This window comes from Chrysemys picta, chromosome 10, assembly GCF_011386835.1.
Source record: "Chrysemys picta bellii isolate R12L10 chromosome 10, ASM1138683v2, whole genome shotgun sequence".
Lineage (NCBI taxonomy): Eukaryota > Metazoa > Chordata > Testudines > Emydidae > Chrysemys > Chrysemys picta.
This window is the reverse complement of record NC_088800.1, coordinates 66,686,373-66,713,495: the sequence shown is the minus strand read 5'-3', so window position 1 is coordinate 66,713,495 and position 27,123 is coordinate 66,686,373. Positions and strand designations below refer to the sequence as shown.

Below are 27,123 nucleotides of genomic sequence, written 5' to 3'. Positions count from 1 at the left end.
TCGTGGCATGTAAGGCACTGGGTCGCCTTGCTCAGCACCCAGGGACCCTAACGGTTCTAGTCAGCACTGCCGACCGGGACGTTAAAAGTCCTGTCAGCGGTGCTGCACAGCTAAGGCAGGCTACTACCTACCTGTTCCGACACTGCGCTGCGCCCCGGAAGTGTCTAGCAGCGGGTCCGGCTTCTAGGCACCTCCACCTAGAAGCCGGACCTTCTGCTGGCCGCTTCCGGGACGCAGCACAGTCTGCGGTGCCAGGACAGGCGGGAAGCCTGCCTCTGCACCCCTGCTGCGCTGCTGACTGGGAGCCACCAGATGTAAGTTCACACCCCAACCCCATGCCCCAATCCCCTGCTCGAGCCCTGAGCCCCCCAAAACCCAGAACCCCTTCCTGCACCCCAAACTCCTCATCCCCAGCCTCACCCCAGAGCCTTCACCCCCAGCCGAGTCCTGACCCTCTCCCGCACCCCAACCCCCTGCTCCAGCCCTGAGTCCCCCCAACCCAGAGTCCCTCCTGTACCCCAAACCCCTCATCCCTGACCACACCCCAGAGCCTGCACCCCCAGCCCAGAGCTCTGACCCCCCCCCACGGCACTCCAACCCCCTGCCCCAGCCCTGAGCACCCCCAAACCTGGAGCCCCTCCTACACCCCAAGCCCCACATCCCCTGCCCCACTCCAGAGCCTGCACCCCCAGCCCAGAGCCCCATCCCACACCCTGAACCCCTCATTCCTGGACCCACCCCACTGCCCTCACCCCCATACCCCAACCCCCTGCCCCAGCCCTGAGCCCGCCCCCCAAACCCAGAGCCCCTCCTACACCCCAAGCCCCTCATCCCTGGCCCCAGCCCAAAGCCCTAACCTCCTCCTGCACCTCAACCCCCTGCCCCAGCCCCCTCCAAACCCAGAGCCCATCCTACATCTCAAATCCCTCATCCCCGGCCCTACCCCAGAGCCTGCACCCCCAGCCCAGAGCACTGACCACCTCCCGCACCCCAACCCCCGCCTCAGCCCAGAGCCCCCTCCCACATCCTGAACCCCCCATTCCCAGCCCCACCCCACAGTCCTCACCCCTATACCCCAACCCTCTGCCCCAGCCCTGAGCCCCTCCCACACCCCAAACCCCTCATCCCCAGCTCCGTTGGGTTGCGGGCATCAACAATTTTCTTCAACTGGGTCCCCAGAAAAAAAGTTTGAAAACCACTGATCTAGACAAATATCCTAGCTTCCAACAGTGGCCAATGCCAGATGCTTTAAAACAAATGAACAGAACAGGGCAATCATCAAGTGATCTGTCCCCCATTGTCCAGTCACAGCATCTGGCACTCAGAGGCTTAGGAACACCCAGAACGTGGGAGTGCCTCCCTGACCATCCTGGCTAATAGCCATTGATGGACCTATCCTCCATTAACTTGTCTAATTCTTTTTTGAACTCAGTTATGGTTTTGGACTTCACAACATCCCCTGGCAATGAGTTCCACAGGTTGACTGTGTGAAGAACTTCCTTATGTTTGTTTTAAACCTGCTGCCTATTAATTTCACTGGGTGACACCTAGCTCTTGTGTAATGTGAAGGGGTAAATGACACTTCCCCATTCACTTTCTCCACACTATTCAGGATTTTATAGACCTCTATCATATCCCCCCTTAGTAATATCTTTTCCTAACTGAACAGTCCCAGTCTTTTTAATTTCTTCTCGTATGGAAAATATTCCATACTGTTTAATCATTTTTGTTGCCCTTCTCTGTACCTTTTCCGTTTTTCTTTTGAGATGGGGCAAATAGAACTGCACACAGTATTCAAGATGTGGGCATACTATGGATTGATATAGTGGCATTATTATATTTACTCTCTTATTATCTATCCCTTTCCTAATGGATCCTAATATTCTTTTAGCTTCTTTGACTGTTGTTGCATATTGAACAGATGTTTGCTGAGAACTATCCCCAATGACTTCATGATCTCTTTCTGGGGTGTTAATGGCTAATTTAGAACCCATCATTTTGTATGAATAGTTGGGATCGTTTTCCAATCTGCATTACTTTGCATTTATCAACATTGAAGTTCATCTGCCATTTTGTTGGCCAGTCATCCAGTTTTATGAGATCTCTTTGTAACTCATCACTGTCTGCTTTGGATTTAATTATCTTGAGTAATTTTCTAACATCTGCAAACTTTGCCACCTCACTGTTTACCCCTTTTTCCACATCCTTTATGAATATGTTGAATAGCACTGGTCCCTGTATAGTACAGATCCCTGGGGGATACCGCTATTTACTTGTCTTCATTTTGAAAACTGACCATTTATTCCTACCCTTTGTTTCCTATCTTTTAACCAGTTACAGATCCAAGAGAGGATCTTCCCTCTTATCCCAGGTCTGCTTAGTTTGCTTAAGAGCCTTGGTGAGGGACCTTGCCAAACGCTTTCTGAAAGTCCAAGTACTCTATATCCATTGGATTACCCTTGTCTACATGTTTGTTGACCCCTCAAAGAATTCTAATAAATTGGTGAGGCATGATTTCCTTTTACAAAAGCCATGTTGGCTCCCCCTCACCCCAAAACAAACTGTGTTTAATCTATGTGTCTGATCATTCTGTTCAACTATAGTTTCAGCCAATTTGCCTGTTACTGAAGTGCATAGGCGTGCGCAGCCCATTTCATTAGGGTGTGCACCCAGGGAGCCCCGCCCTAGCCCCTCCCCATCCACTCCCTCTTACTTCCCGCCCCCTGACTGCCCCCCTCAGAAACCCCAACCCCCCCTGCGCCTTGTTCCCTGACTACCCCCTCCTGGGACCCCTGCCCCTAACTGCCCCCAGGACCCCACCTCCTATCTAAGCCTCTCTGCTCCTTGTCTCGACTGCCCCCCTAGGACCCTACCCCCCTACTTGTCCCCTGACTGCCCTGACCCTTATCCACACCCCCGCCCCGGGACTCCCACACCTATCCAACCACTCCCCGCCCCCTGACAGAACCCCCAGAACTCCCGACCCATACAACCCACCCTGCTCCCTGCCTCCCTAACCCCTCTCCACACCCCTGCCTCCTGACAGCCCCCCCCCCTAACTCCCAACTCACCCAATCCGCCCCGCAGCTCCTTGTCCCCTGACCACCCCTTCCAGAGGCCCCCCCACCCTAACTGCCCCCCCAGGACACTCCTTGCTCCCTGTCCCCTGACCCCTATCTACCCCCCGCCCCCTGACAGACCCCGGGACTCCCATGCTCCATCCAATGCCCCCTGCTCCCTGATTGCCCCCTCCAGAGACCCCCCCGCCCGGGATTCCACCCCTATCCAACCCACCCTGCTCCTTGTCCCCTGACTCCCCCCACCCCTCATCCAACCCCCAAACGCTGCCCCGCGGGAGCACACAGCCCCGGCCCCCAGAGTACTGCACACGCGGCGGCATGGCTCCAGGAGAGGGGGGATGGTGTCTGCCTCCCCGCGGAGCCAAATGCTGCCCCGCGGGAGCACACAGCCCCGGCCCCCAGAGAGCTGTGCGCACGGCGGCAGGGCTGCAGGAGAGGGAGGAACGCGGGAGAGGGGCCGGCAGCTTGCTGCGCTCGGCCGGGCGCTCCAGCCCGAGAGCGCAGATCCCGCGGCTTGCTGCACCTGAAGAGGGGGACCATTTGCCCACCCCTGCACTAGGGTGTGCCCGGGCACACCCGGCACACCCCGTGCACACGCCTATGCTGAAGTGAGACTTAACAGCCTGAAATTGCCAGAATCGCCTCTGGAGCCTTTTTAAAAAATTGGCTTCACATTAGCTATCCTCCAGTCATCTGATACAGAAGCTGATTTAAGCAATAGGCTATATACCACGGTTAGTTCTGCAACGTCATAATTGAACTCCTTTAGAACGCTTGGGTGAATGCTATCTGGTCCTGGTCACTTATTACTGTTTAATTTATCTATTTGTTCCAAAACACCTCTATTGACACCACAATCTGGGACAGTTCCTCAGATTTGTCACCTAAAAAGAATGGCTCAGGTGTGGGAATCTCCCTAACATCCTCGACAGTGAAAACCAATGCAAATAATTAATTTCATTTTTGTCTTCCTTGAAAGCTCCTTTAACAGATTGATCATCCAGTGGCCTCACTGATTGTTTGGCAGGCTTCTTGCTTCTTTGTCATGCTGTTCATATCTCATCTGCTAATATGTAGGTTGTTTATTACCCCTGCCTTTTAATCATAGAATCATAGGATTAGAAGGGACGGCAGGGGTCATCTAGTCTAACCCCCTGCCAAAATGCAGGATTTGTGATGGCCAAACCATCCAAGACAGATGGCTATCCCGTCTCCTTTTGAAAACCTCCAGTGAAGGAGCTTCCACACCCTCCCTAGACAGTCTGTTCTATTGTCTTACTGTTCTTATACTTATAGTATTGTAATGTGAGGTCTAGAAATCTTTGCTCCCAAAGATTTTACTTTTATGTATGATTGATTGCAAGAAGAATCTTCAAGATCTCCAAATCATTGGTCTTTTTCAAATTGTGAAACATATCATAGTGGAGAGATTGCTTCTGGAGCATTTCCCTGTTCAACTTTCCAATCAAGTACAAAGGTAATTAGATGGTTTGTCCTTTTTGAAATTATTCACACAGTCTACTTCTTGTCTTAATTTAATTTCCTCCTCCCATATGTTCTGTTCCTCTCTCTGCACTGTTCTCATATACACGCTTCTCTCCCATCTGGTCTCCTTCACCCCTACACATGTTGTCCAGTTTCCATGCTTCTTGTAATAGTTTTAGTTCTTGAATAACTTTTCACTTTTTTTCTATACTATTTTCTCTCATCTATTTGTGTAGAACTATAATATCGCTCCATCTTCTTTAATTTTATTAATGTTAAATTCCTTTAACTTTTCTTCATACTTCAGAGAATTGTCAGGTCTGTAGGCCAGATTCTAGTTTGTGCTCCATTTTCTTTGTACCAATCAGGTGGCGCAATGAACTCTCAGCTGCAGGGCCGGCTTTAGGAAGTGCGGGGCCTGATTCGAACAGTTTCGACAGGGCCCCGGCAGGGATGAATAAAAAAAAAAAACCGTAAAAAAACACGTGGGGCTTGTACTCACCGGGCGGCGCTCCTAGTCTTTGGCGGTGGGTCCTTCACTCGCTCCGGGTCTTCGGCAGCACTGAAGGACCTGCTGCCGAACTGCTGCCGAAGACCCGGAGCGAGTGAAGGACCCGCTGCCGAAGTGCCGCTGAAGACCCGGAGCGCCACCGGGTGAGTAAAAATTAAAAAGGAGCCTCTAACCAGGGAAGGGATTCTCAGCCACTTCTTACCCTCCTCCCCCCCGGCGGCCCTGCCAGTGGACGCGGGGCCCAATTCGGGGGAATTGGTGGAATTGGCCTAAAGCCGGCCCTGCTCAGCTGGCATAGAGCTGGCTTCTCACCCTAGACTAGCTTGTGTTCATTTGAAGGAGGAAGCATGCTGGGGACTTGGCAGAACTCTGCTTCTCCTGTCCTCTACTAGCATAACTTAGAACAATCTAGGTGGGGCAGCACAGAATCACAGAGCAATGAATTGGCTCCTTGATGGCACTCCCATCTCCTCCAGTGAGTAGAGATTGCTGTAGAGGAGAAGTTAGCTCTTTATCTTTTTTGTTGCTCATTTTTGTATACTAATGTTTTATTAATATTTTAATGAAGTGCTCGAAATTGTACAGAGCTTCTTTGAATGAGTTTATTACAGACAGTTTATTACCTCTGTAATCTTAGATTCATTTTTGACCATTTTTGCTGCAGCCTTGCAATCTGTCATTCGTTATCACTATCCAATCATCTTCTGTAATTTTCTCCAATGCTGATTTCAAACGGACATTCTCTTGATTTATATTTTTGTTTAGCTCACGCTGACGTTAATAGCTCCAGATTAATCTGTATTTTTCTTTTTCTGTATGCCAATAGTTTTAATCTTTTAATGCCACGACTACAGTGGAATCTCAGAGTTACGAACATCTTGGGAATGGAGGTTGTTCATAACTCTGCAATCTTCAAACTCTGAACAAAATGTTATGGTTATGTTTTCAAAAGTTTACAACTGAATGTTGACTTAATACAGCTTTGAAACTTTACTATCCAATAGAAAAATGCTGCTTTTAAATATCTTAATTTAAATGAAACAAGCACAAAAGCAGTTTCCTTACCTTGTCAATTTTTTTAAACTTTCCCTTTATTTTTTTAGTAGTTTACATTTAACATAGTATTGTACTGTATTTGCTTTTTTGTTTTGTCTCTGCTGCTGCCTGATTGCATACTTCCGGTTCCAAATGAGGTGTGTGGTTGACCAGTCCATTCATAACTCTGGTGTTCATAACTGAGGTTCTAATGTAATTTATATCTTGTTAATTTATTAAAATTGTCATATAACTTTATTAATCAATTCCATTTGTTGTTAGCCATGTGTTGTGACGTTGCACTCCATATGTTTCATGGAAATATGCTTATGAGTGTGAATATGATGTAACTGGAATATGCTTTATGCAAAAGGTCTTTTGTAAGGTATCCTAACAAAGGTTATAATCTACTGAATATATTCCTCCTATTTGTATGTATGTATCATTCTTGTATCTGAAGCTAGAAATATGCAGTATAACTCTGAGGTCCTATTGTAATTATGCAAAGTGTGGGCCATTAATGATGGTTTAGAATCTTGATGGCTCCCATTGACTAGGACAATTGGTTGTAAATGGCTCTGTTTACTTACAAACCTTCCTGTGTATGTGTTGGCCAACCCAGGAAGAATGGAGGCTGGGGTCTCACAGGACATGTGATCATGTCACCTGATACTGGAATCCATCTTAAATCTGGAACTTTTCCATTTAGAAGGAGGGGTGGGGACCCAGAGAGACAAAAGATTCCCGCCTTGTGCCAAAGCTATACAAGGGGGTGGAGCAGAACAAAGGTGGCTTGTCATGAGAAAACCCCTACTTAACACCTAAGATGTCTGCTGGAACTAACAAGGACTGTAACAGGGGAGAGGATTGGGCCCAGACTAGGAAGGAGTCTAGTCTGTGAAAGAAGCTTATTGGAATATCTCTGAGAATGAGATTTTACCTGTAATCAGTTTCTTAATGTATTAGGCTTACACTTGCATGTTTTTGCTTTATTTTGCTTGGTGACTCGCTTTATTTTGCTTGGTGACTCACTTTAATACCTGGGGGAGCAAACAGCTGTGTATATCTCTCTATCAGTATTATAGAGGACGGACAATTTATGAGTTTACCCTGTATAAGCTTTATACAGAGTAAAACTGATTTATTTGGGGTTTGGATCCCACTGGGAGCTGAGTGTCTGGGTGTTAGTGATAGGTGACCTGCTGAGCAGTTTTTGGTTAAAATCTGCAGCTTTGGGGGCGTGGACCAGACCTGGGTCTGTTGCAGCAGGCTAGCATGTTTGACTCAACAAAGCACAGTTTTGGAGTCCCAATCTGGCAGGGAAAATGGGCTCAGAGGTAATCTCAGCATGTCAGGTGACACTCCCAAGGGGGTCTCTGTGACCAAACCCGTCACACATGTAAACATGACATTTTGCAAAAAGAGACTGTTTTCTGCTTGATCTTTTATGGAGGGGAAGAGGCTATTGCCTTCTCTATAACGGTTAATAGAGGAACAAATATAGTGGAATAGTATGTACCCCAATTCTGGAACATAAATATAAATTCTGGTGCTGCCCTCCTGCTGCTTTCCATATGGATAAAGTAAGCAAAATCTTTTCAGCATGCTTTTTTTCCTGGCTCTCCCACAAGTGATTTGCATTATTCCCTGCTCCTACCCCCAAAGTGGCTTATTTAGACAAAAAATGCTCTTTTCTGCAGGAATGCAAGTTTCTCTGCTTCCAGCTTTCTAAAATACTCTGGAGACTATAGTGATGGGAGTTCCCGGGGTGCAACCTAGACTGTGCGACCGCTGAGCCCTCTGTCTCACCAACCTGGGGTATCCCTCTCACTCTGTGATGCTGTGTCAAGCCACAAACCTCTGGCAGATACTGCACTTACACAGACACCCACAGGCAGGGACACACCAACGGAGTTACATGAATGCTTTCCCAGCCACTCATGAACCAACAATAGAGAGTTTCCAGACAATTCCCCCCCTGTTCCCCAGCCTTGCATCCCAGAACTGTACTGTCTTGCACTGGCCAGAAGCCTCATTAACCAGTCCACCTCTCCCTCAATATGGAGAGGACACAGACTAGCCTTTGTAAACTGAACTGAGATTTCCCAAGCACTTCAATCAAAACACCCTATTTTAAGTAAAATATAAAACAGATTTATTAGCTACAGAAAGATAGATTTTAAGTGATTATCAGTAGCAGGCATAGAAATCAGAGTTGGTTACTTAAGAAACAAAATAAATTTGCAGTTTGAGTTCTACAAACTAAACAGGATTTGAATCAAGCAGATTCAATAGATAGCACAAACAGGTCACATATCCTGAATAAACAGGCTGGAACTCTTTTCTGGCCTCCCGTTCAAAGTCTCTGTCCTCCAGATATTTATTCCTGGTGTTGAGTTGAGGGGAGAGAGAGGACGAGTGATGATCTTACTTCCCCTCTTTTATAGTTTCTTCCATCTTGCTGAGAAGGTCTTTGCTGTGAGATGGGTTAGTCAATCCCCATTGGTCAAATGTCTCCATTGTCTTTGTGTTCTTTTGGAGAAGTCTCCATTGTGTACAGTTCCTGGAATAGTGGATTCGTTCCTTGACTGCTGTTTGGCTATTCCACTGTTGCACCTGAAAGGCTGGCTGTGGGTGTTCCCAACATTTTTCAGTAACATATAGAGCAATACTCCATAACCTCACATATAATGACAGCACATACAATCAAACAAGATATTAATATTCAACAGGTCGAGACTTTTAAAATGATACCTCACAAGGCATATTTGGGACAAAACATATCATAATTATATCATCATGGTGAATATGGGGGTTCCAGGCTGCTGCTTTGAGGTACAAAGTGTCACAACTATACTGTATCTAAAGGAGAGATTAAATATCATGCCCTAGTACACAAATTACTAGATATAATATAACCTAGATCTTATTAGATTCTGTAGGAAGGTTACCGACTCTAACTTAGGTTGGTCATCATAGATTATTTTTATAGTCTCCTTTATTTGGTGTCTCATGTCCCATATAAAGTCAATATCTGAGACACTCTTCTGTATTTCTGCAATAATTATGTAGATGATCACATACTCTTATTCAGATTTTTGATTTTGAACAATGAATATAAAACATTGTCTGCCATTTCTTGAAAATATTTTTTATTTTTCCTTGTAGTTCCCTTTCCTTGAAACACATGTGGTTACCTGACTTACCTAAATTGGAAATAACATCTGAATAGGTTCTGAATCTGAATTTTGTCCATGCGATCTTTCCCTGGTAAAGTAATTGCAAATGCAGCCATTAGAGGTTATCATGACAACTTATCTTAATGCATGTAAATACATAAGGGTATTTGGCAGATATCTTAATTTAGGTGCTTTGTCCTCCTTCCTATTCTTAGGAAAACAGACATTATTGGTCCTTCTCCCTTCTTTACTCTCTAGTCAGTAAAGAATGTCTATGAAATGCAAGATGAGATAATATTAATAAAGCAAATACCCTGATTAGTCAATGAGTTTGCAGAAGAGGAAATGCCATAACTTAATTTCTTTGGCATTTCCATATGACTTTTCATCTTCAGTACTGTTAACATTCAAATGCTTGTGGCTGGAAGCTAAGGAATGACAAATCATATTATTTTCCTATTACACCTCTACCTCGATATAACACTGTCCTCGGGAGCCAAAAAATCTTACCGCGTTTAGGTGAAACCGCGTTATATTGAACTTGCTTTGATCCACCAGAGTGCGCAGTCCTGTTCTTCCTCCCCGCCCCCCGAGCACTGCTTTACTGCATTATATCCAAATTCATGTTATATCGGGTCGCGTTATATCGGGGTAGAGGTGTACTTCATAGGCTTTTTGTGCATTTTAGAATTCATTAATGAGGATTTTTCGGTCTAAATACTGGAGCTCCTTAGAACAGAGTTTTATTCCAGTAGACTTGATTTTATTCATTTATTTTATCTGAGAGAACATCACAGAGGATTTAGTCATCTTTAGAAAGAGAATATGCATGTCCTCATACTCCAGATACCATTACTTCAAATGCTTGATATTAGAGCTAGGCATTAGAAAGTGTAAGAGGTTAGGACATTCATGTTTTCAGGAAGGGTCCAAAGAAGGGTTTAACTCTTAATACTCCCCAAGTTCAAGTAGTGGCCATAGCTGTGATTTGATAGAGCCTATCAATTTCTGTATATAGGTTGCCCCAAAATTTGTTAAAGGTTTACACTAAATTATACCTGCTCTCTTTTCTGAATAGTTTGGAGTTCCCTGGATGATTACACACTTAAAATAAGCCTAAAATACTGTCAATTACTTTTAATTGTGGTAGCCTGTATTCTAGCATCAGAATTATAAAATAATGTCTTTCAACACTCTTGTTTTGTCAGTTCCATGCAACTAAAGGGCTGCCTCCTGCACCTACATGATAGGTAATAGGGATAGAGTATCCAGAGTATGCGTCTGATGAAGTGGGTATTCACCCACGAAAGCTTGTGCTCCAATACGTCTGTTAGTCTATAAGGTGCCACAGGACTCTTTGTTGCTTTTTACAGGATACTATGTAAGGCTATCCTTAGTTTCCTCTTAATGTCCCCTTAGAGGCGATGTTTATGGGATATATCCCATTAAATTTGCAGAGCCAGAAGATCCTTAGGGAACTCTTTTTGTAACCCTGTGGGTCCCTGGGTCTACGCATTGCTCTGTGGATCCACTAACTTCTGGGAACCTGCCTTGGTATGCCAATGTTATGGCATCCCATTGTAGCTGTGCTAGAGAAATCACAGAAGGGATATCCTGTAGCTTGGAAGTAGCTAAGGGAAGTGGGGAGCATACCATGCTGTCTTTGTTGCCTCACCTTCTGCAGGACTAGGAGGCACTTTATTTCCTAATTTCTCTCTCCTTCCCTTATGGCCCATGTAATTGAGGGAAGCATAGGATCCAAATCAATTTTGAATAAAATCTCATGAAGTACTGGCAACCTTCCATATTGCTCCATAAAATGCATTTCTCTTGTCATGCCAAATCCTTGGTTTATATTAGAGTAATTTGTAAAATTAACCAGCCTTGGTGAATCAATAATCCTGAGTTTCTCAATTTGTTTTATGATTTTGTCCTTACAGACTTCAGTCTACATTTAAGGCCACATTCCCATGAAAAGGGCGCTTGAAATAAAAATCTCTCTATTGTCTGATGCAAAAAAATTAACTTCACCCACTTTATTTTTTAACATTAAAAACAAAATGTAAATGATTAAAAGTTTGCTTTCTTTCATGCATGTACATATGTTGTGGTACTATGGCATCAAACAACTCTATCATAAGCTCTGTAGGGCAGGGACCAGTTTGTTTTGTAAGCTTTGCTTAGCACAGTTGGCTCCAGGTCCATGACTGGGGGCTTCTAAGTGCTACCATAGTACAAATAAATGCTGCAGGGTGCAATTTAATAGAGCTGCAACTAGGTTTTTAATTTGTGGTTTTGCAGAAAAATAGTTGGAACTCCAGAGGCAAGATTTTTGTATAGCTGTGATGCAGATTGTGCAAAGCAGAACAGCACTGGTTCTACCTTAGTAAAACATTTATTTCAGTTGGAATACTCAGTTTTCACTAGGGTGGAAGCAGAATTGGTCTCTGCACATGCAATGAAAACCATTATATTTGCATTTTGAAATACTCAAACTTGCAGCCTGAATATCATCCAAATGTAGGGTTTTTCCCATTACACATACACCGCTGCAGTCTTCTAATTCAGCAGTCTCGCTGTGCATTGACCTTTTGTAGGGTGACCAGACAGCAAGTGTGAAAAATTGGGACGGGGCTGGGGGGTAATAGCCTATGTAAGAAAAAGCCCCAAATATTGCTAGTGTCCCTACAAAATCAGGACATCTGGTCACCCTAACCTTCTGTGAGAGCAGAGTAGAAATCAGCATTTGTATTTCCTGGGGTTTTGTGAACATTTATTTTTGACTCTCCTCTCACGCCCATTATGATCCGTGCACTTATGCACAGGAGCATTTGGCCTGTGTGTATTTTGTGCGTTGTTTAATCTGGTTCTAGTCTGCAGTTGTTTGGTTCAGATGTGTGGCTAAGGATTAAGAGAAGTGTATGCATGTAGTATAGTCTAGGTTCAGAATCATATGCCACCTTTCACAGAAGTCCTGGAACAATTTATAGAGTGGGGATGCTGAGAGCCATTGAACCAAACTATAAACCTTGCTTATGATGGAAAGCACTTCATGTCAGAAGGTGCACCAGCACCCCTAGTTCCAACATTTATGGCCTTTCGCTTTGAATTTCAGATTAGTATAAACCCAACAGTTGAAGGGAAATACTGTGGGAACTGCTCTGTTTTGTCTGGGCCCTGTTGCCTTCCTCATCCCAGTCTCACCCAATCCTGTGGAAATCCTCAGGAGCCCTGGGGGAAAGGTCTCTGGGTCTGGGCCTGGTCTAAGGTGAGTACTGACCCTGGTGTAGGGAGGGGTGGGTGGGTGGCTGGCTAGGGACAAATCTGTCCCGTGCACCCACAGTAGCAGGGAGATGGAATGACACACCCTCGCTCGGAAAGCGGCGGCGAGTGTAAAAGAACAATCGGGTCCCCCTGCACCGCTGAGGTGCCTGTGTAGCCAAGTGTGAGGGGCGTCGGAAAGCTGCAGTGAGCATGAGACGCAGCTCCCAACCGCCCCCTCTCTCCAAACGGGCTGCTTCTGCAAGCCGCAGGCTGCCGTCTGAGGAGAAGAAGGGGCGGGGGAAAGCAAGAGTGAAAAGAAGGACCCGGATGGAGAAGCCTGCCCTTCCCTCTTCTCCGCTTCCCACATGTACGAGGCGGCCGGAGCCTGGAGCGCGCGCGCGCGCGCACACACACACTCCCCCACCCCTTCTACCCGTAGACCAACGATCTGGGCACGCAACCCGCATCCGAGAGAGAGGTCTCGGCCGCAAAGCTCGCGAGAGGACATGTCCGCGACGGCGGCGCGAGAGGGTGAGTGAGGGGCGGACGGGCAGCTGCTGCTGGGTGCTTCCATGTGGGGTCCGCGGGGGAGGATATATCACGTGACCGGCTGTGCGGCAGCTGAGGGCGGGGGGATTATTTATTCCCCTCCCCCCGTCCGCTTACTAAGAGATGATAGTGGTCTCTGGGCGGTGTGCTCCGCCCCAGGGTCAGGGTAAATCTGGGCAATGTGTCTCTAGGTTGGGACTGGCTGAGGCAGAGGGCTGTGAGTGGCAGCGAGGGAGCTGCCGGCCCCTCCTGAAGCAGCTGCTGTCTCCCACCAGTCTAGTGGAAGGTCATGCGACAGGGTGACCAGACAGCAAATGTGAAACATTGGGACAGGGGTGGGGGGTAATAGGAGTCTATATAAGAAAAAGATCCAAAAATCGGGACTGTCCCTATAAAATTGGGACATCTGGTCACCCTAGGTTGTGGAGGCCAATGGTGTGGGGGGCAGCAAGCTGTGCACCCCAGCCATGGACAAGGGTCAGGATGATGGTGCTGAAATGAGCCTGTTTCTTGTGTAAATGCAGCAGACCCTCTGAAAATAGAACCCATTTCACTGTGTTCTGGGCTGGGGGCGCTTGGCCTTTGGGAAGCCAGCGCCAGGTGAGCAGGAGCGGTGAGGCGGCTCTAGCTTAGATTTTGAACAAAAATACATTTTTTAGAGTCTGTAAAGTGTGCCTTATTTCTGTCAAATAAACAGGGCTTGTCTACACAGGGAAATTGAGTGGCATAATTATACATGTATGACTATAGTGCTATAGTTGCACAATATAACACCCACCCACCACACACCAACACTGTCTGGAATAAGAGTGCTTTTTTCTGCTTTAGTTTATGTGGTCTTCAGATGTGGCACTCTTACTCTGAATAAATGATTCTGCATAGTGCATTAGCTGTGTAATTATATCAGTAAAAAGTTGTGCCTGGAAATTTCCCCATATAGAAAAGCCCTTTATGTTCTAGTTTTATCACAAGTTGTTGAACTAGATTCAGGAATCGTTGGATGAAAAGTATGATCTTTGTTACACAATAAATTAGACTAGGTCATCACATTGATCCCATTTGGCCTTAAAATGTATGAATGGAAGAGAGAGGTTTGTCTTGTTTAAAGCATAGGACTTGGAGTCAGGAGATCTGGTCCTGATGACCAAGTCACATAACTGTTCCTCTAAATTTACTTTCTTATGAATGGGTTAATAATAGCTACCTGTTTCACAGGGCTTTTTGAAATACTTAATTATTTCTGATGTGCTTTGAGATCCTTGGACTTTTGTGCAACTGGGATTTGGTTAATCAGCATTGTATGTAAAATAGATAATGTATTTGCAGCACATATGTATGTAGGTGTAAAGCAGCTTAAAATTGGTGAAAGATTTTGGGATTCTCTGCACAGAAGGAACAATAAATAATTATGTTACAAAAAATGTCCACACATACATTTGTTAACTTTGCCTTATCCATGTTTGTGCAACTTTTATGTTCAATTTTGATTAATTTTCCTTCATGTGCTTGAGAAACCTGACTATATAAATTTCTCATCCAAACATTGGAGATAAACGATATTATAAGAACGGTCTTACTGGGTCAGACCAATGGTCCATCTAGCCCAGTATCCTGTCTTCCGACTGTGGCCAATGCTAGGTGCTCCTGAGGGAATGAACAGAACAGGTAATCAAGTGATCCATTCCTTGTTGCCCATTCCCATCTTCTGGCAAACAGAGAGTAGGGACATCGTCGCTGCCCATCCTAGCTAATAGCCATTGATGGACCTATCCTCCATGAATTTATCTAGTTCTTTTTTGAACCCTGTTATAGTCTTGGCCGTCACAACATCCTCTGCCAAAGAGTTCCATAGGTTGACGCTGTGTTGTGTGAAGAAAAACTTCCTTTTGTTTGTTTTAAACCTTCTGCCTATTAGTTTAATTTGGTGACCCCTAGTTCTTGTGTTATGAGAAGGTGTATATAAAGCTTCTTTATTTACTTTCTCCACACCAGTTATGATTTTATAGACCTCTATCATATACCCCGTTAGTCGTCTTTTTTCCAAGCTGAAAAGTCCCATATGGCAGCATTTCCATACTCCTAATCATTTTTGTTGCCCTTTTCTGAACCTTTTCCAATTCCAATATATCTTTTTTGAGATGGGGCGACCATATCTGCACGCAGTATTCAAGATGTGGGTGTACCATGGATTTATATAGAGGCAATACGATATTTTCTGTCTTATTATTTATCCCTTTCTTAATGATTTCCAACATTCTGTTTGCTTTTTTGACTGCCGCTGCACATTGAGTGGATGTTTTTAGAGAACTATCCACAATGACTCCAAGATCTCTTTCTTGGGTGGTAACAGCTAATTTAGACACCATCATTTTATACATATAGTTGGGATTATATTTTCCAATGTGCATTACTTTGCATTTGTCAACATTGAATTTCATCTGCCATTTTGTTGCCCAGTCACCCAGTTTTGAGAGATCTCTTTGTAACTCGTCACTATCTGCTTTGGATTTGAATAATGAAGTAAATATGAGAAAATCACTATGCATTTGGATCTTGGACATTTCATAAACAGTAAAAACACTTCGAAATTATCACAAATTATTTGCTCAGCTCTCATTAGTATGTATAAAGTATTGTTAAAATATTACTCAATACTATGAGTACAATATGTGTTTTCGTTTATGTTCATATGTAAGGGGAGCTGTGGCTCTTCCTTAACATTACATAGGTTTCCTCTTCAGATGGAAAAATTCCCAACTTTTGAATTAATAAAACTTGTTATTTTGGTGACCTCTTCAGCAGCAACATTTGGCACTTTATGAAGTTCTGTTTTAATGTTTGGTGTTCAGTCTAGTTCTGTTTTGAAGTTGCTTGATCCCACATACTTGGCTACTGCTAAATAACATGTTTGTACGTGATATAGCTTATGTTCAGAACTTAATACTGTCAATGCAGGTTTTTCTCACGCCAGCTTACAACAAACTGTATGGGAATTGAGGATGCCCAGTACCTTGCAGGAGGTGCTCTACTGTTCAGAATTGGGCCGTGTCTGAAGAAAGTTAAAGAAATTAGCCATTTAAAATTAGATTGGACAGAACACTAGAAAATAATCTTGAAGGAGCAATCCTATGGTGGCTTAGAAATGATAAAATTACAGGTTTTTTCCGTCTCTAATTTGTAGGATTTTGTTAAATTAATCATTGCAAAAATTTGAGATGTGTTAGTATATTAATGTTCAGACCATGTTTAGAATTTATTTGAATTAAACATTCAGTAAATCAAATATCTTATTTTGCAAAACAGTCTAGCAAATCAAGATGGATTCTTGTGCAGTGGAATGGTAACAAACTATTATAGTGTAACATTTGGAAAGGGAGTATATTTTTATTTTGAAAACTGTAATTTAGATTATCTAAATAAATGTTTGGGTGCAGGGGAGAGGAAACAGTACTCCAGAGGTTATGTTCTAATATATCATCTCCATTCTCATCCCCCTTCTCCAGCTCCTTTTTCTAACGACTGTAGCCCACGTCCTACCGGCTTCGTTGCCCTTTTCTTAGCCTTCTACTTTCAGACATCTATCCCTTCTTTCAGTTGTAGGGACAATAATAATAATTAATTAAAAATCTTTAACTTTCACAAACATTTTTTAAAAATGCACATAACTATCAAGACTCATGCATTACTAACCAGAATAACTGCACAATCTTATAGTGAGGACCCTACCCAGTTCATGGTCCATTTTGGTCAATTTCAGTCATAGGCTTTTAAAAATAATCAGTTTCACGGTTTCAGATATTTACATCTGAAATTTCACTGTGTTATAAGCATCGGGGTCCCAACCCAAAAGAGGGTGTGCAGGGGTGTTGCAAGGCTATCCTGGGGGGGGGGGGGGGAGAGTGTTCACGGTATTGCCACCTGTACTTCTGCGTTGCTGCTGATAGAGGCACTGCCTTCAGAGTTGGGCAGCCGGAGAGCAGAGGGTAGTGCAGAAGTGAGGGTCGCATGGTATTGGGGGGGGTCACCACTTTTTGGGTGGGTCCCTGTGGTCAGGATGGCGCTGTGGTCCCTCCTTCCCCAGCCAGCACAAGGCCCCTTTAGCCCCGAGCACTGGGCCTGGAGCTGGGGAGGGGCAGAGCTGGGGGCAAGGGTGCCGGAACCTTTGTAGAAGCTCCACAGCCACTCCCTATTCAGTGCCTCCACCCGCCCCCCCCCCCGGGGCTGGGGAACGATGGGGCAGGAAGTGGGTGGGGTTGCAGAGCTTCCTGCAGCTGGGGGAGGTTCTAAGAGGTGGGTTTGACCCGGCTCCGGGGGTGGCCCTTGCAGGAGAAGAGGAAGTCCCATCCCTCCCCAGCCCTGCTAGGACTAGCAGCTGGAGGCTGGATGAATGGTAGGAGCCCTGGCTGGGTCACCTCCATCCCTGCCCATCCCTGGCAGATTTCACAGGGGAGACCAGATTTCAAGGTCCGTGACGCATTTTTCATGGCCATGAATTTGATGGGGCCCTACTTATAGTTTTACATCTGGGACCTTTCACACAGACCTGATTACAGGGTCAAAGCCAAAGTTGGTAAACTTAGTAATTAGCAAGATCTGCATATAGTTACACAAACATGAAACACCATTTAACACCTGTAACCCTAAAGATAATGATTGAGATTTTTCGAAGCTAACCAGAGGATTTAGCTACACAATTCCTATTAATATTTGTGCATGTGTATTATGATAATTTAAGTCATACATTTCACTCATTGTCATAGCAAAAGTGCCAGAGCACAAACATCAACATTCTTCCTTTTAAATGCCAGCTTCTGAGAAATTTCTACTAGCCAAATACCCAAATCTCTCTCTTCTTAAAGCAGTGTCACAATCTCAGCCCAACTGCCAGAAATCAGTTGTCATAGCAAAAGTTCCAAAACACAACCACCAATCTTCTTGCTCCTCCCCTCACCCCCCGCTTTCCCCCCCTCCCATAAACTTCTTTATTCTTCATACTGGGAATCTGCAACCCCCCTAAATATGATTTGATTACAAAAGAAAGAAGTAGTAGTGTAGCATTTTAAATGTTTCAGGTGTAAAAACATTCCAACTCAGGGATTGTGCACATGATCGAGAATTTGAATTCAGAAAGATTTCAAAGCATGGTCAGACTTGAAGTATTGCATGTTATACCGTAGCTATGGAAAAAGGGTGGGAAAAAGCACCTCCGGCCTTGATCTCTTGGTTAGATTTAACTGGAATGACAAATGATCATAGTGTTATATTGTGAGTCATGTTATTCAAGGTGCCAAAGAGTCAGATTTGAATGCATTGAAATGAGTTTTACTATGTAAATTTGTAATTCAATAAAATATTTTCACATCACAAAATTAGGATACTAGAACTTGAATCAAATCCACTTGCTCAGAACAGCTTGCAGGATCAGGGTCTTGGTTTGTAATTTGTAATGCTTTTTTGTTGTGCTTTTTAAATACATATATAGATTTAAACATTAGTTCTTGTGGAATTATTTGTGATCTTTAATTTTTAGTTTTAATGTCAAATCTATTGTAAATGTGTTGAAATAGAGATATAAAAGGGGGACACAATTTTAAATATTAGTATTAAGGCAAGTCAAGTATTGTGTTTTGTTTAACATAGGGAACTATTTTAGGTTTAAGAGCTCATTAGTTTCCTTTATTGCACAACATAGACTTCAAAACAGCTCTAAGGTGTAATTCCTGTCAAGTAGAACTTAAAGGGATATTCATTAATTTACTATTTTACCAGTATCTGAAAATGTTTTATGTACTGTTTTTTCATGTAACACTTAAGTTTACTACAACTGAAGTAGATCGTAAAGGGGGAAAACTATTTTTGCATTTGAGAGCACTTTGTGTATAATCACTTTCAACAGTTTCCTGTGTACAGTCAGTTAGTTTTCCATTTTTTGTTTGCTTGAATTTTTAATGCAGCATGGAGGGGGAGAGAAATTTTTAAAATTATGAAGTGGGATTGTTAAACCACAAAATATTGTTAGGGGGACTGTGGAAGGTATACTGTCTGAAACTATTTTTAAATTGCATTGTGAAATTGACTAGATTCCCAGTTGATGGTATCCCTTTAAAGATTTGTGATCAATATGGTTATGTTGTTTTTTGGTAGAGTTTTGTGTTTCTCTAGAGCAATATTTTTTAAGATTGTATAACAGCCATTTTTAAAGTAGGTTGGGGGTTCTTTCAACAGTTGTCAGTATTTGATTTGTCTGTTGTCCTTTAACCACAGTCTGTAAGTACCTACCTGGGGCATTAGAAATTTTGATAATAGAGGCCTTTTCATCTAATAGACAAATGTATATAAGATTAAATGGCTGAAAGTTTCAGCTAGACAAATTCACATTAAAAATAACATGCACATTTTAAACAGTCAGGACAATTGGAACAATTTACCTAGCAATATGGTAGATTCCCCATCACTGGTATTTTTAAATCAAGATTTGATGTTTGTCTAAAAGATGTGCTCTGGTTCAGATAGGAGCTAATTCAGGGAAACCTGTGGCCTGTGTTACACAAGAGGTCAGACTAGATGATTTCATTGGTTCATTCTGGCCTTTTAATCTATTAATCTGTATATCTACATTTATATATGTTTGCATCTTTAAATAATTGTAGAGGATTTTTGGATGATATTTTATATTTTATTCCTTTTATACTTATGAAACCTATATAGTTTAATTTATGTCAAGTGCTTTCTCTTGGTCTGATACCATTTCATATTAGTGATCATCCTTCAACATGTATGTTTCCAGTAGATCTCAAAAACCAAAGCTACAGTTTAAAATAATTTAAATTAAAAATAAAATTTGGCAGTGCTTATTCAAAAATTTGTCTTTTTACTATGTATTGCTATGTACTAGGTAACTTACATTTGCTTTCTGTTAAGAGGTAATGTTGCTTGTTAGTGCACAGGATTGTGACTCAGGACTCTTGAGTTTATTCAGAACTCAATCAGTGCTTTGCTGTGAGAACTTTGGCATGTTGGTTAAATCTCTGTGTATTTGGTTTACTCTTTAAAACTAGTGTAATACTTATCTAACCCACACAAGCAAGTTTCACCACACCTAATGTTAGTAAAGTGTTTTGATGTCATCAGTTGAAAAGTGCTATAGAAGTGCAAGTGTTATTAACAATGATTATTAAATAAAATGTTGGTACAGGCTTCAGTTAGTTACTCACTTCCAAAATAGCACCAGAGCACTAAATAGTCATGCTTTTTTAAAATCCCTTCTGCACAAGACCAGATATCTTTTCTTCCTTGTGGATTAGTGGTTCCATTGCATGAAATTGTGTGATTGGCAAAACACTAGTTTAACAAATCTTGGGAAAACAAGGGACTTGAGCTACTTAGCAAACCAAAAGAACCTGGAAAAAAATTGCAGTTAAAAATGTCATGAATTTCTTAATTACATGCTTCAGGTGTTAAACTGTTACAGAAAATAAAAGAGAAATGACTGGATTTTTTCCATTAGTTATTTGAATGAAGAGAGAAATGGAGCTTTGTCACTGTTGACTACAAGCGTGTTTTAGGTGTACATGGCAACAAGACGCACAGAACTACTTTGAATGTGGAGAAAAAAAGAGAAGCATTGGTAAAGCATTGGTAAAGGGAACAGGATCAGACAATCAAGTATCGGGGGTAGCCGTGTTAGTCTGTATCCACAAAAACAACAAGGAGTCCGGTGGCACCTTAAAGACTAACAGATTTATTTGGGGAATGTTGAAGTGTAGTGTTAAACCGTATTACAGTATAATGTTCTGCATTTATGCAAATTTATCTGGCATGCGTATGAACCAAGATTGTACTTAATCACTGAACTGTGTCTGCAGATGACATTTACCAGCCAAAGAAACTCCTTGATAAAATTTAAGTTCTAGATTTAAAGGTCTATGTTTTGAATGTTGTATTTGCCGAATGTCCTCAATTGTAACAAAGTGCAGTGAATATTCCCAATAGCCAGCTGTCACGGACTCACAGGTCCTGCCCACTCTTGGCCCGTAGGTCCCTGGGGGGAACCCCCTTCAGTGCGACAGCCCTTCTCAGGGGTCCACTTTCTCTCCCTGGGGTTAAGCATCTCCGCCTCCTGGAACCGCACCTCTCTGAGCCTTAGCATGCCTGTCTCTCGCCGTGGGCCCCCTCAGGGAGTCCACTCGCTCTGGACCCCTGGGGCCTCCACTCCCAGACGGAATAATGCAACCCTGCTGTCCTCTAGACCGGAGTGACTCTCAGCCAGTGTAAAACAGGAGGGTTTATTGAGCGTCTGAACACAGCATAGGAAACTTTGAGGGCCCTCAGGCCTGGCCTCCCTCAGCACAGTACATCTAAATCTCCCCTGCATCCAGGTGGGCTCTGACCACACTCTCTCTCCAGTCCCGAGCCCCCATGCTTTCCAGCTGGGTATCTGATATCACCTCCCCCAAGCTCTGCCTCTGTCCATTGTCTTCTATCCAGGTAAATAGGGTTGCCTGGGCCTTCTTTCCTCTCAGCCTTCCTTTGTACCCCTCTAGCTGGAACTGGCTGGTCAGGTCACCAGGTCCTCTCTTCACAGCCCATTGTCCTCCCACTGGCCAGAACCTGCTGTGACTCCCGAGCTGGGCCTCCCAGTCACCAGGTCACCAGTTGCTTGGGTATCCATTCTCCAGGCCATTGACTGGGATCCCAAGTTCCGTCGCTGGTCCTCTGTAACAACAAACTCCCTCTCCCATCCCCTCGTTAAACCAGTAACACCCAGGGAAACTGCGTCCCACCCCCTCTGCATGCAAACCATTGAAAAAAACAAGGAAAAAAACCTAGAAACCCCCCCACTTCATCACACCAGCGTCAAAGGGATAGTCAACACACCATTTGTTTAAAATGTATTTAATCAACTGGAGAAGTCTGCTGGTGCATGGAGCATGTCTCTAGGGATGAAAGGTTAGGTTTTGTTTGTTTTAATGTTCAGTTTTGCACAAAAAACCCCCCAAAACCCCAAACAAACAAACAAAAGTAGCTCAAAGGGTAAACAAAAACATTAGTATTTAAACAAGTTAGTTAAATCTTGGTTGTGGAACAGTATAAAACTGGAAACAATGGTAAGTTATGGCATTCAGTAGGGCAGGACAGCCAGCGTTTGAGTATGCATGAGTTGAGGGAAGCAAAATGCCAGATTCTGTGCTCTACAGCAATGGCTCTCAACCTTTCCAGACTACTGAACCCCTTTCAGGAGTCTGATTTGTTTTGCGTACCCCCAAGTTTCACCTCACTTAAAAACTACTTGTTACAAAATCAGACATAAAAATACAAAAGTGTCACTGCACGCTATTACTGAAAAATTGCTTACTTTCTCATTTTTACCATATTATAAATCAGTTGGAATATATATATTGTACTTACATTTCAGTGTATAGTATATAGAGTAGCATGAAATTTTAGTTTGTGATGACTTCACTAGTGCTTTCTATGTAACCTTTTGTAAAACTAGCAAATATCTAGATCATGTACCCTCATAAGACTTCTGCGTACCCCCAAGGGTACCCGTATCCCTGGTTGATCACCACTGTTCTACAGGGTCTTTCTTGGTACTTGGAAGGCATGATTCAAGATTGGACTTTCTGGTTGCCAAGTTGTGGAAGTCTGCATAACTGGAGGTTTTTGGTTTTTATTTTCATTAAGTTAATAAATCCCAGTTTTGTATGCTTAAAATAGATAATGAAACTAAGATTTAGTAAACTTGTGTAAGAAACTCGTATTCCTATGAAAATTTTTGTTCTACTTCCAAACTCTTATCATTTTATAAAAGTCTACTTTTAAAGCCCAACATGAAGTCATTTTATTAATACATTTAGTCATATTTGTGAATGTTCCTGATATTGTATCAACAGTATTGAACAAAACTTGTTTTCTGAGTACATTTTGTTTCTTTGTAACCATTTTATAAACATCTTAATAAGAGATGACAGGTGTGAATTGAAATTATATCCAAAATTTTATCGAGTCAGTTATTCCCAAACTGAAATACTTCTCTGTTAATTTGATTTTCCAGTCTCTTGCAAATCAGTTAAGTTTTGTGGAGTAAGTTAAATCAATTATGCATATAACACTTGTGACAGTAGGTAATTACCTGCACTGATGTTAGTTATGGTAAGCATACAAAGAACACTTAAATTGCCTATGGCTATTCTGTCTTCTTATCAATCCTTTTCTTAACGGTTCCTAACATTGTTAGCTTTTTTGACTACCGCTAGACATTGAGCAGATGTTCTCAGAGAACTATTCACAATCATTCCAAGATTTCTTTCATGAGAGATAATAGCTAATGCAGACCCCGTTGTTTTGAATATACAGAAGGAATGGGGGGTGCTGGTAAGTGAAAAATTCTGGTTAACTAAGAGGGAGGGAGTTTGGGTGCAGGAGGGGGATCGGGGCAGAGGATTGGGGCACGGAAGGGGTTTTGGGGTGCCAGATTCAGGGGGCACTCACCTTGAGTGGCTCCCTGTAAACAGCGACCTGTCTCTGCTGTTCCTAGGCAGAGGCGTGGCTAGACGGCTCTGCGCATTGCCTCCGCCCGCAGGTGCTACCTCTGCAGCTCCCATTGGGCGTGGAGCCAATGCTTGGGGCAGGGCAGGAGCAGTGCGCAGAGTTGCCTCCGCCTAGGAACAGCAGGGACAGGTCGCCGCTTGCGGGGAATCACTAGAGGTGAGCGCCCGCTGGATCTAGCACCCCGAAACCCCTCCCATGCCCCAACCCCCTGCCCTGAGCCACCCCCTGCACCCCAACTCCCTCCCAGAGCCCACACCCCAACTCCCAGTTCCACACCCCCTTCCGAACTCCGAACCCCTCGTGGCCGTTTCTCTGCCTAGGAGCAGCAGGGACATGTTGCTGCTTCCAGGGAGCCATGGAGAGTCAGGTAGGGAGCCCGCTGGGCCCGCACCAACCAGATTATAAACCGGAGTTTCTATGAAGATTAGAAATGCTGATTTACAGAGTTTTCTGGTTGGTGCAGGGCCGGATAACTCAGCTTTTACTTTTATATAGTTGGGGTTATGTTTTCCAATGTGCATTACTTTTCATATATCAACATTGAATTTCATCTGCCATTTTGTTGCCCAGCCACCCAGTTTTGTGAGATACCCTTGTAATTCTTTGTAGTCCGCTTTGAGCTTAACTGTTGTGAGTAATTTAGTATTGTCTGCCACCTCATGGTTCATCCCTTTTTCCAGATCCTTTATGAATATATTAAACAGCACTGGTCCCAGTACAGCTCCCTGGGGAACACTGCTATTTACTTGCCTCCATTTTGAAAACTGACCATTTATTCCAAACCTTTGTTTCCTATCTTTTAACCAGTTACTGATTCATGAGAGGACCGTCCCTCTTATCCTGTGACTGTTTAGTTTGCTTAAGAGCCTTTGGTGAGGAACCTTGTCAAAGGCTTTCTGAATGTCCAATCCCATATCCACTTGATCACCCTTGTCCACATATTTGTTGATCCACCCTCAAAGAACACTAATAGATTGGCGAGGCATGATTTCCCTTTATAAAAGCTGTGTTGACTCATTCCCCAACAAATTCTGTTCATTTGTGTGTCTGATCATTTTGTTTTTTACAGTTGTTTCAACTAATTTGCCTGGTACTGAAGTTAGGCTTACTGGTCTGTAATTGCCAGGATTGCCTCTGGAATCTTTTTAAAATATAGGCTTTATGTTAGCTATCCTCCAGTCATCTGACGCAGAAGCTGATTTAATAGATAGGTTACTATCCACAGTTAGTAGTTCTGTAATTTCATGTTTCAGTTGCAGTTGATTGTGTGTAACTGAAGGGTATAATTTGGCCCTAAATGTTTAGCAATAGGTGTTTTCAAGGCAGGTCCTTTAAAGCCAATGAGCACATAATACATCTAGTCACAATCAGTTGCTAGGTAAAGCCGTGGCTGTCCCGCACAAAGAAGATGAGGCAAAGAGCTGCTTGATCTGGACATGGCAGAGAATAAATACAGGCACAGGAATGGATTTTAAGTGGCAGGTTGCAACTTTATTAAACTTAACACAGGGGAGGGGCGCTACCCGCCTGTGCACCCATAATCTCACATGTCAGGCATTTGAAGTGGTTCCAGTGAGGAGGGGTTACAGAGTTCCCACCATATTACCAATAACTTGGGGCAGACTTTCTCAGCCTTCCGCTAGAACTCAGCTTGCTCCTCTGAATACTGCCACTGCCGCCCGTGAACAGGATAGAGCGTACTAATATTGGGGGGGGGGGGATCTCTGCCTGTGAAGGCCTCAAAGTCTTCTCCTATCCCATAACCACGAGGGGCATCAAAATTCCCGGTCTTTTATTTCTGGAAGCCATTTCTTTTAGCCTTTTAAATGATCTGGAAACTGGCCCCAAGTTGCAACAAACTAATATCCCTACCAAGTAATACCATGAATTACTAAATCCCATTCCTATTGAACCTAACTGTGCTTCCAGGATGCTGAGAGGAAAGTGAAAAAACCTACTATACTTATGCCAGTTTGGCCCCCAAAAAGAATATAAATTCTTTCTTGACCCTGTAACAGGTTGATTGTTTGGACCTGCTGTATCAGCAAGACGCAGCTCTGACACTACAGTTACAGGGGGGGAAGGGCTTCTGAAATAGAGCAAAACAAGGCTCCACGTGGCCAGGCCTGGGGTTGAAAGTAATGAAAAGGATGAGCAGGGGACCAGTCAGCTCCCTTCTTCCCCAACTGGCCAATGAGTGGATAAAGCCTCTGGAGGGAAGGGGCCATTGTTGTGTCCCCCAATGAGTACTCTGGTACTCTCCTTCCCCTTTTTACTGGGGCTGTCCCAATCGCTGCCTGTCACATCAATATGACGTTGCACTCCATATGATTTTATGAAAATATGCTAATGAATGTGAATATAATGTAACTGGAATATGCTTCATGCAAAAGGTCTCTTGTAAGGTATCATTACAAAGCTTATAATCTACTGAGTGTGGTCATCCTATTTGTGTAAATGTATTATTCTTGTATCTGAAACTAGAAGTATGAAATATAACTCTGAGGTCCTATTGTAATTATGCAAAGTGTGGGCCATTAATGGGGGTTTGGAATCTTGATGGCTCCCATCAACTAGGACAATTGTTTGTAAATGGCTCTGTTTACTTGCAAGCCTTCCTGTGAGTCAGGCCAGGAAGAATGAAGGCTTGGGGTCTCACAGGACATGTGACAGTGTCACCTGGTACTGGAATTCATCTTAAACCTGGTGCTTTTCCATTTAGAAGGGAGAGTGGGGCCCCAGAGAGACAAAAGATTCCCGCCTTGTGCCAAAGCTATATAAGGGGATGGAACAGAACAGAGGAAGCTGCAGTCATGAGAAATCCCCTAGCTACCACCTGAGCTGGAACAAGGACTATACCAGGGAAAGGATTGGGCCCAGACTAGAAAGGAGTCTAGTCTGTGAAAGAAGCTTATTGGAACATCTCTGAGGGTGAGATTTATCTGTAATCAGTTTCTTAATGTATTAGGCTTAGACTTGTGTGTTTTTGTTTTATTTTGCTTGGTAACTTACTTTGTTCTGTCTGTTATTACTTGGAACCAAATCCTACTTTTATATTTAATAAAATCACTTTTGCTTATTAATTGACCCAGAGTAAGTAATTAATGCCTGGGGAAGCAAACAGCTGTGCATATCTCTCTATCAGCGTTATAGAGGGCAGACAATTTATGAGTTTACCCTGTATAAGCTTTATACAGAGTAAAACTGATTTATTTGGGGTTTGGATCCCATTGGGAGCTGGGTGTCTGGGTGCTAGAGACAGGAGGACTTCTTAAGTTGTTTTCAGTTAAGTCTGCAGCTTTGGGGCGCATGATTCAGACCCTGGGTCTATGTTGGAGCAGACTGGCGTGTCTGGCTCGACAAGGCAGGGTTCTGGAGGCCCAAACTGGCAGAGACAATGGGCTCAGAAGTAGTCTCGGCACATCAGGTGGCAGTCCCAATGGGGTTTCTGTGACCCAACCCGTCA

At 43.5% G+C, this 27,123-nt stretch overlaps 1 protein-coding gene across 6 annotated transcripts in view; it reads left to right on the top strand.

Annotated features, from left to right (window-relative positions):
* The first annotated feature begins 12,952 nt into the window (after positions 1-12,952).
* Positions 12,953-27,123, top strand: part of MRTFB (myocardin related transcription factor B) — a 175,344-nt gene continuing 161,173 nt past the window's right edge. For 2 of the 6 annotated variants that reach the window (XM_005306752.5, XM_042861634.2), the window contains exon 1: positions 12,953-13,085. In XM_005306752.5, coding sequence (XP_005306809.3) covers positions 13,061-13,085 — 25 coding nt within the window. In that variant the 5' untranslated portion in view covers positions 12,953-13,060. The remainder of the gene's footprint in view (positions 13,086-27,123) is intronic. The other 4 variants (XM_005306751.5, XM_005306753.5, XM_005306755.5 and 1 more) reach the window with 3 other exon arrangements.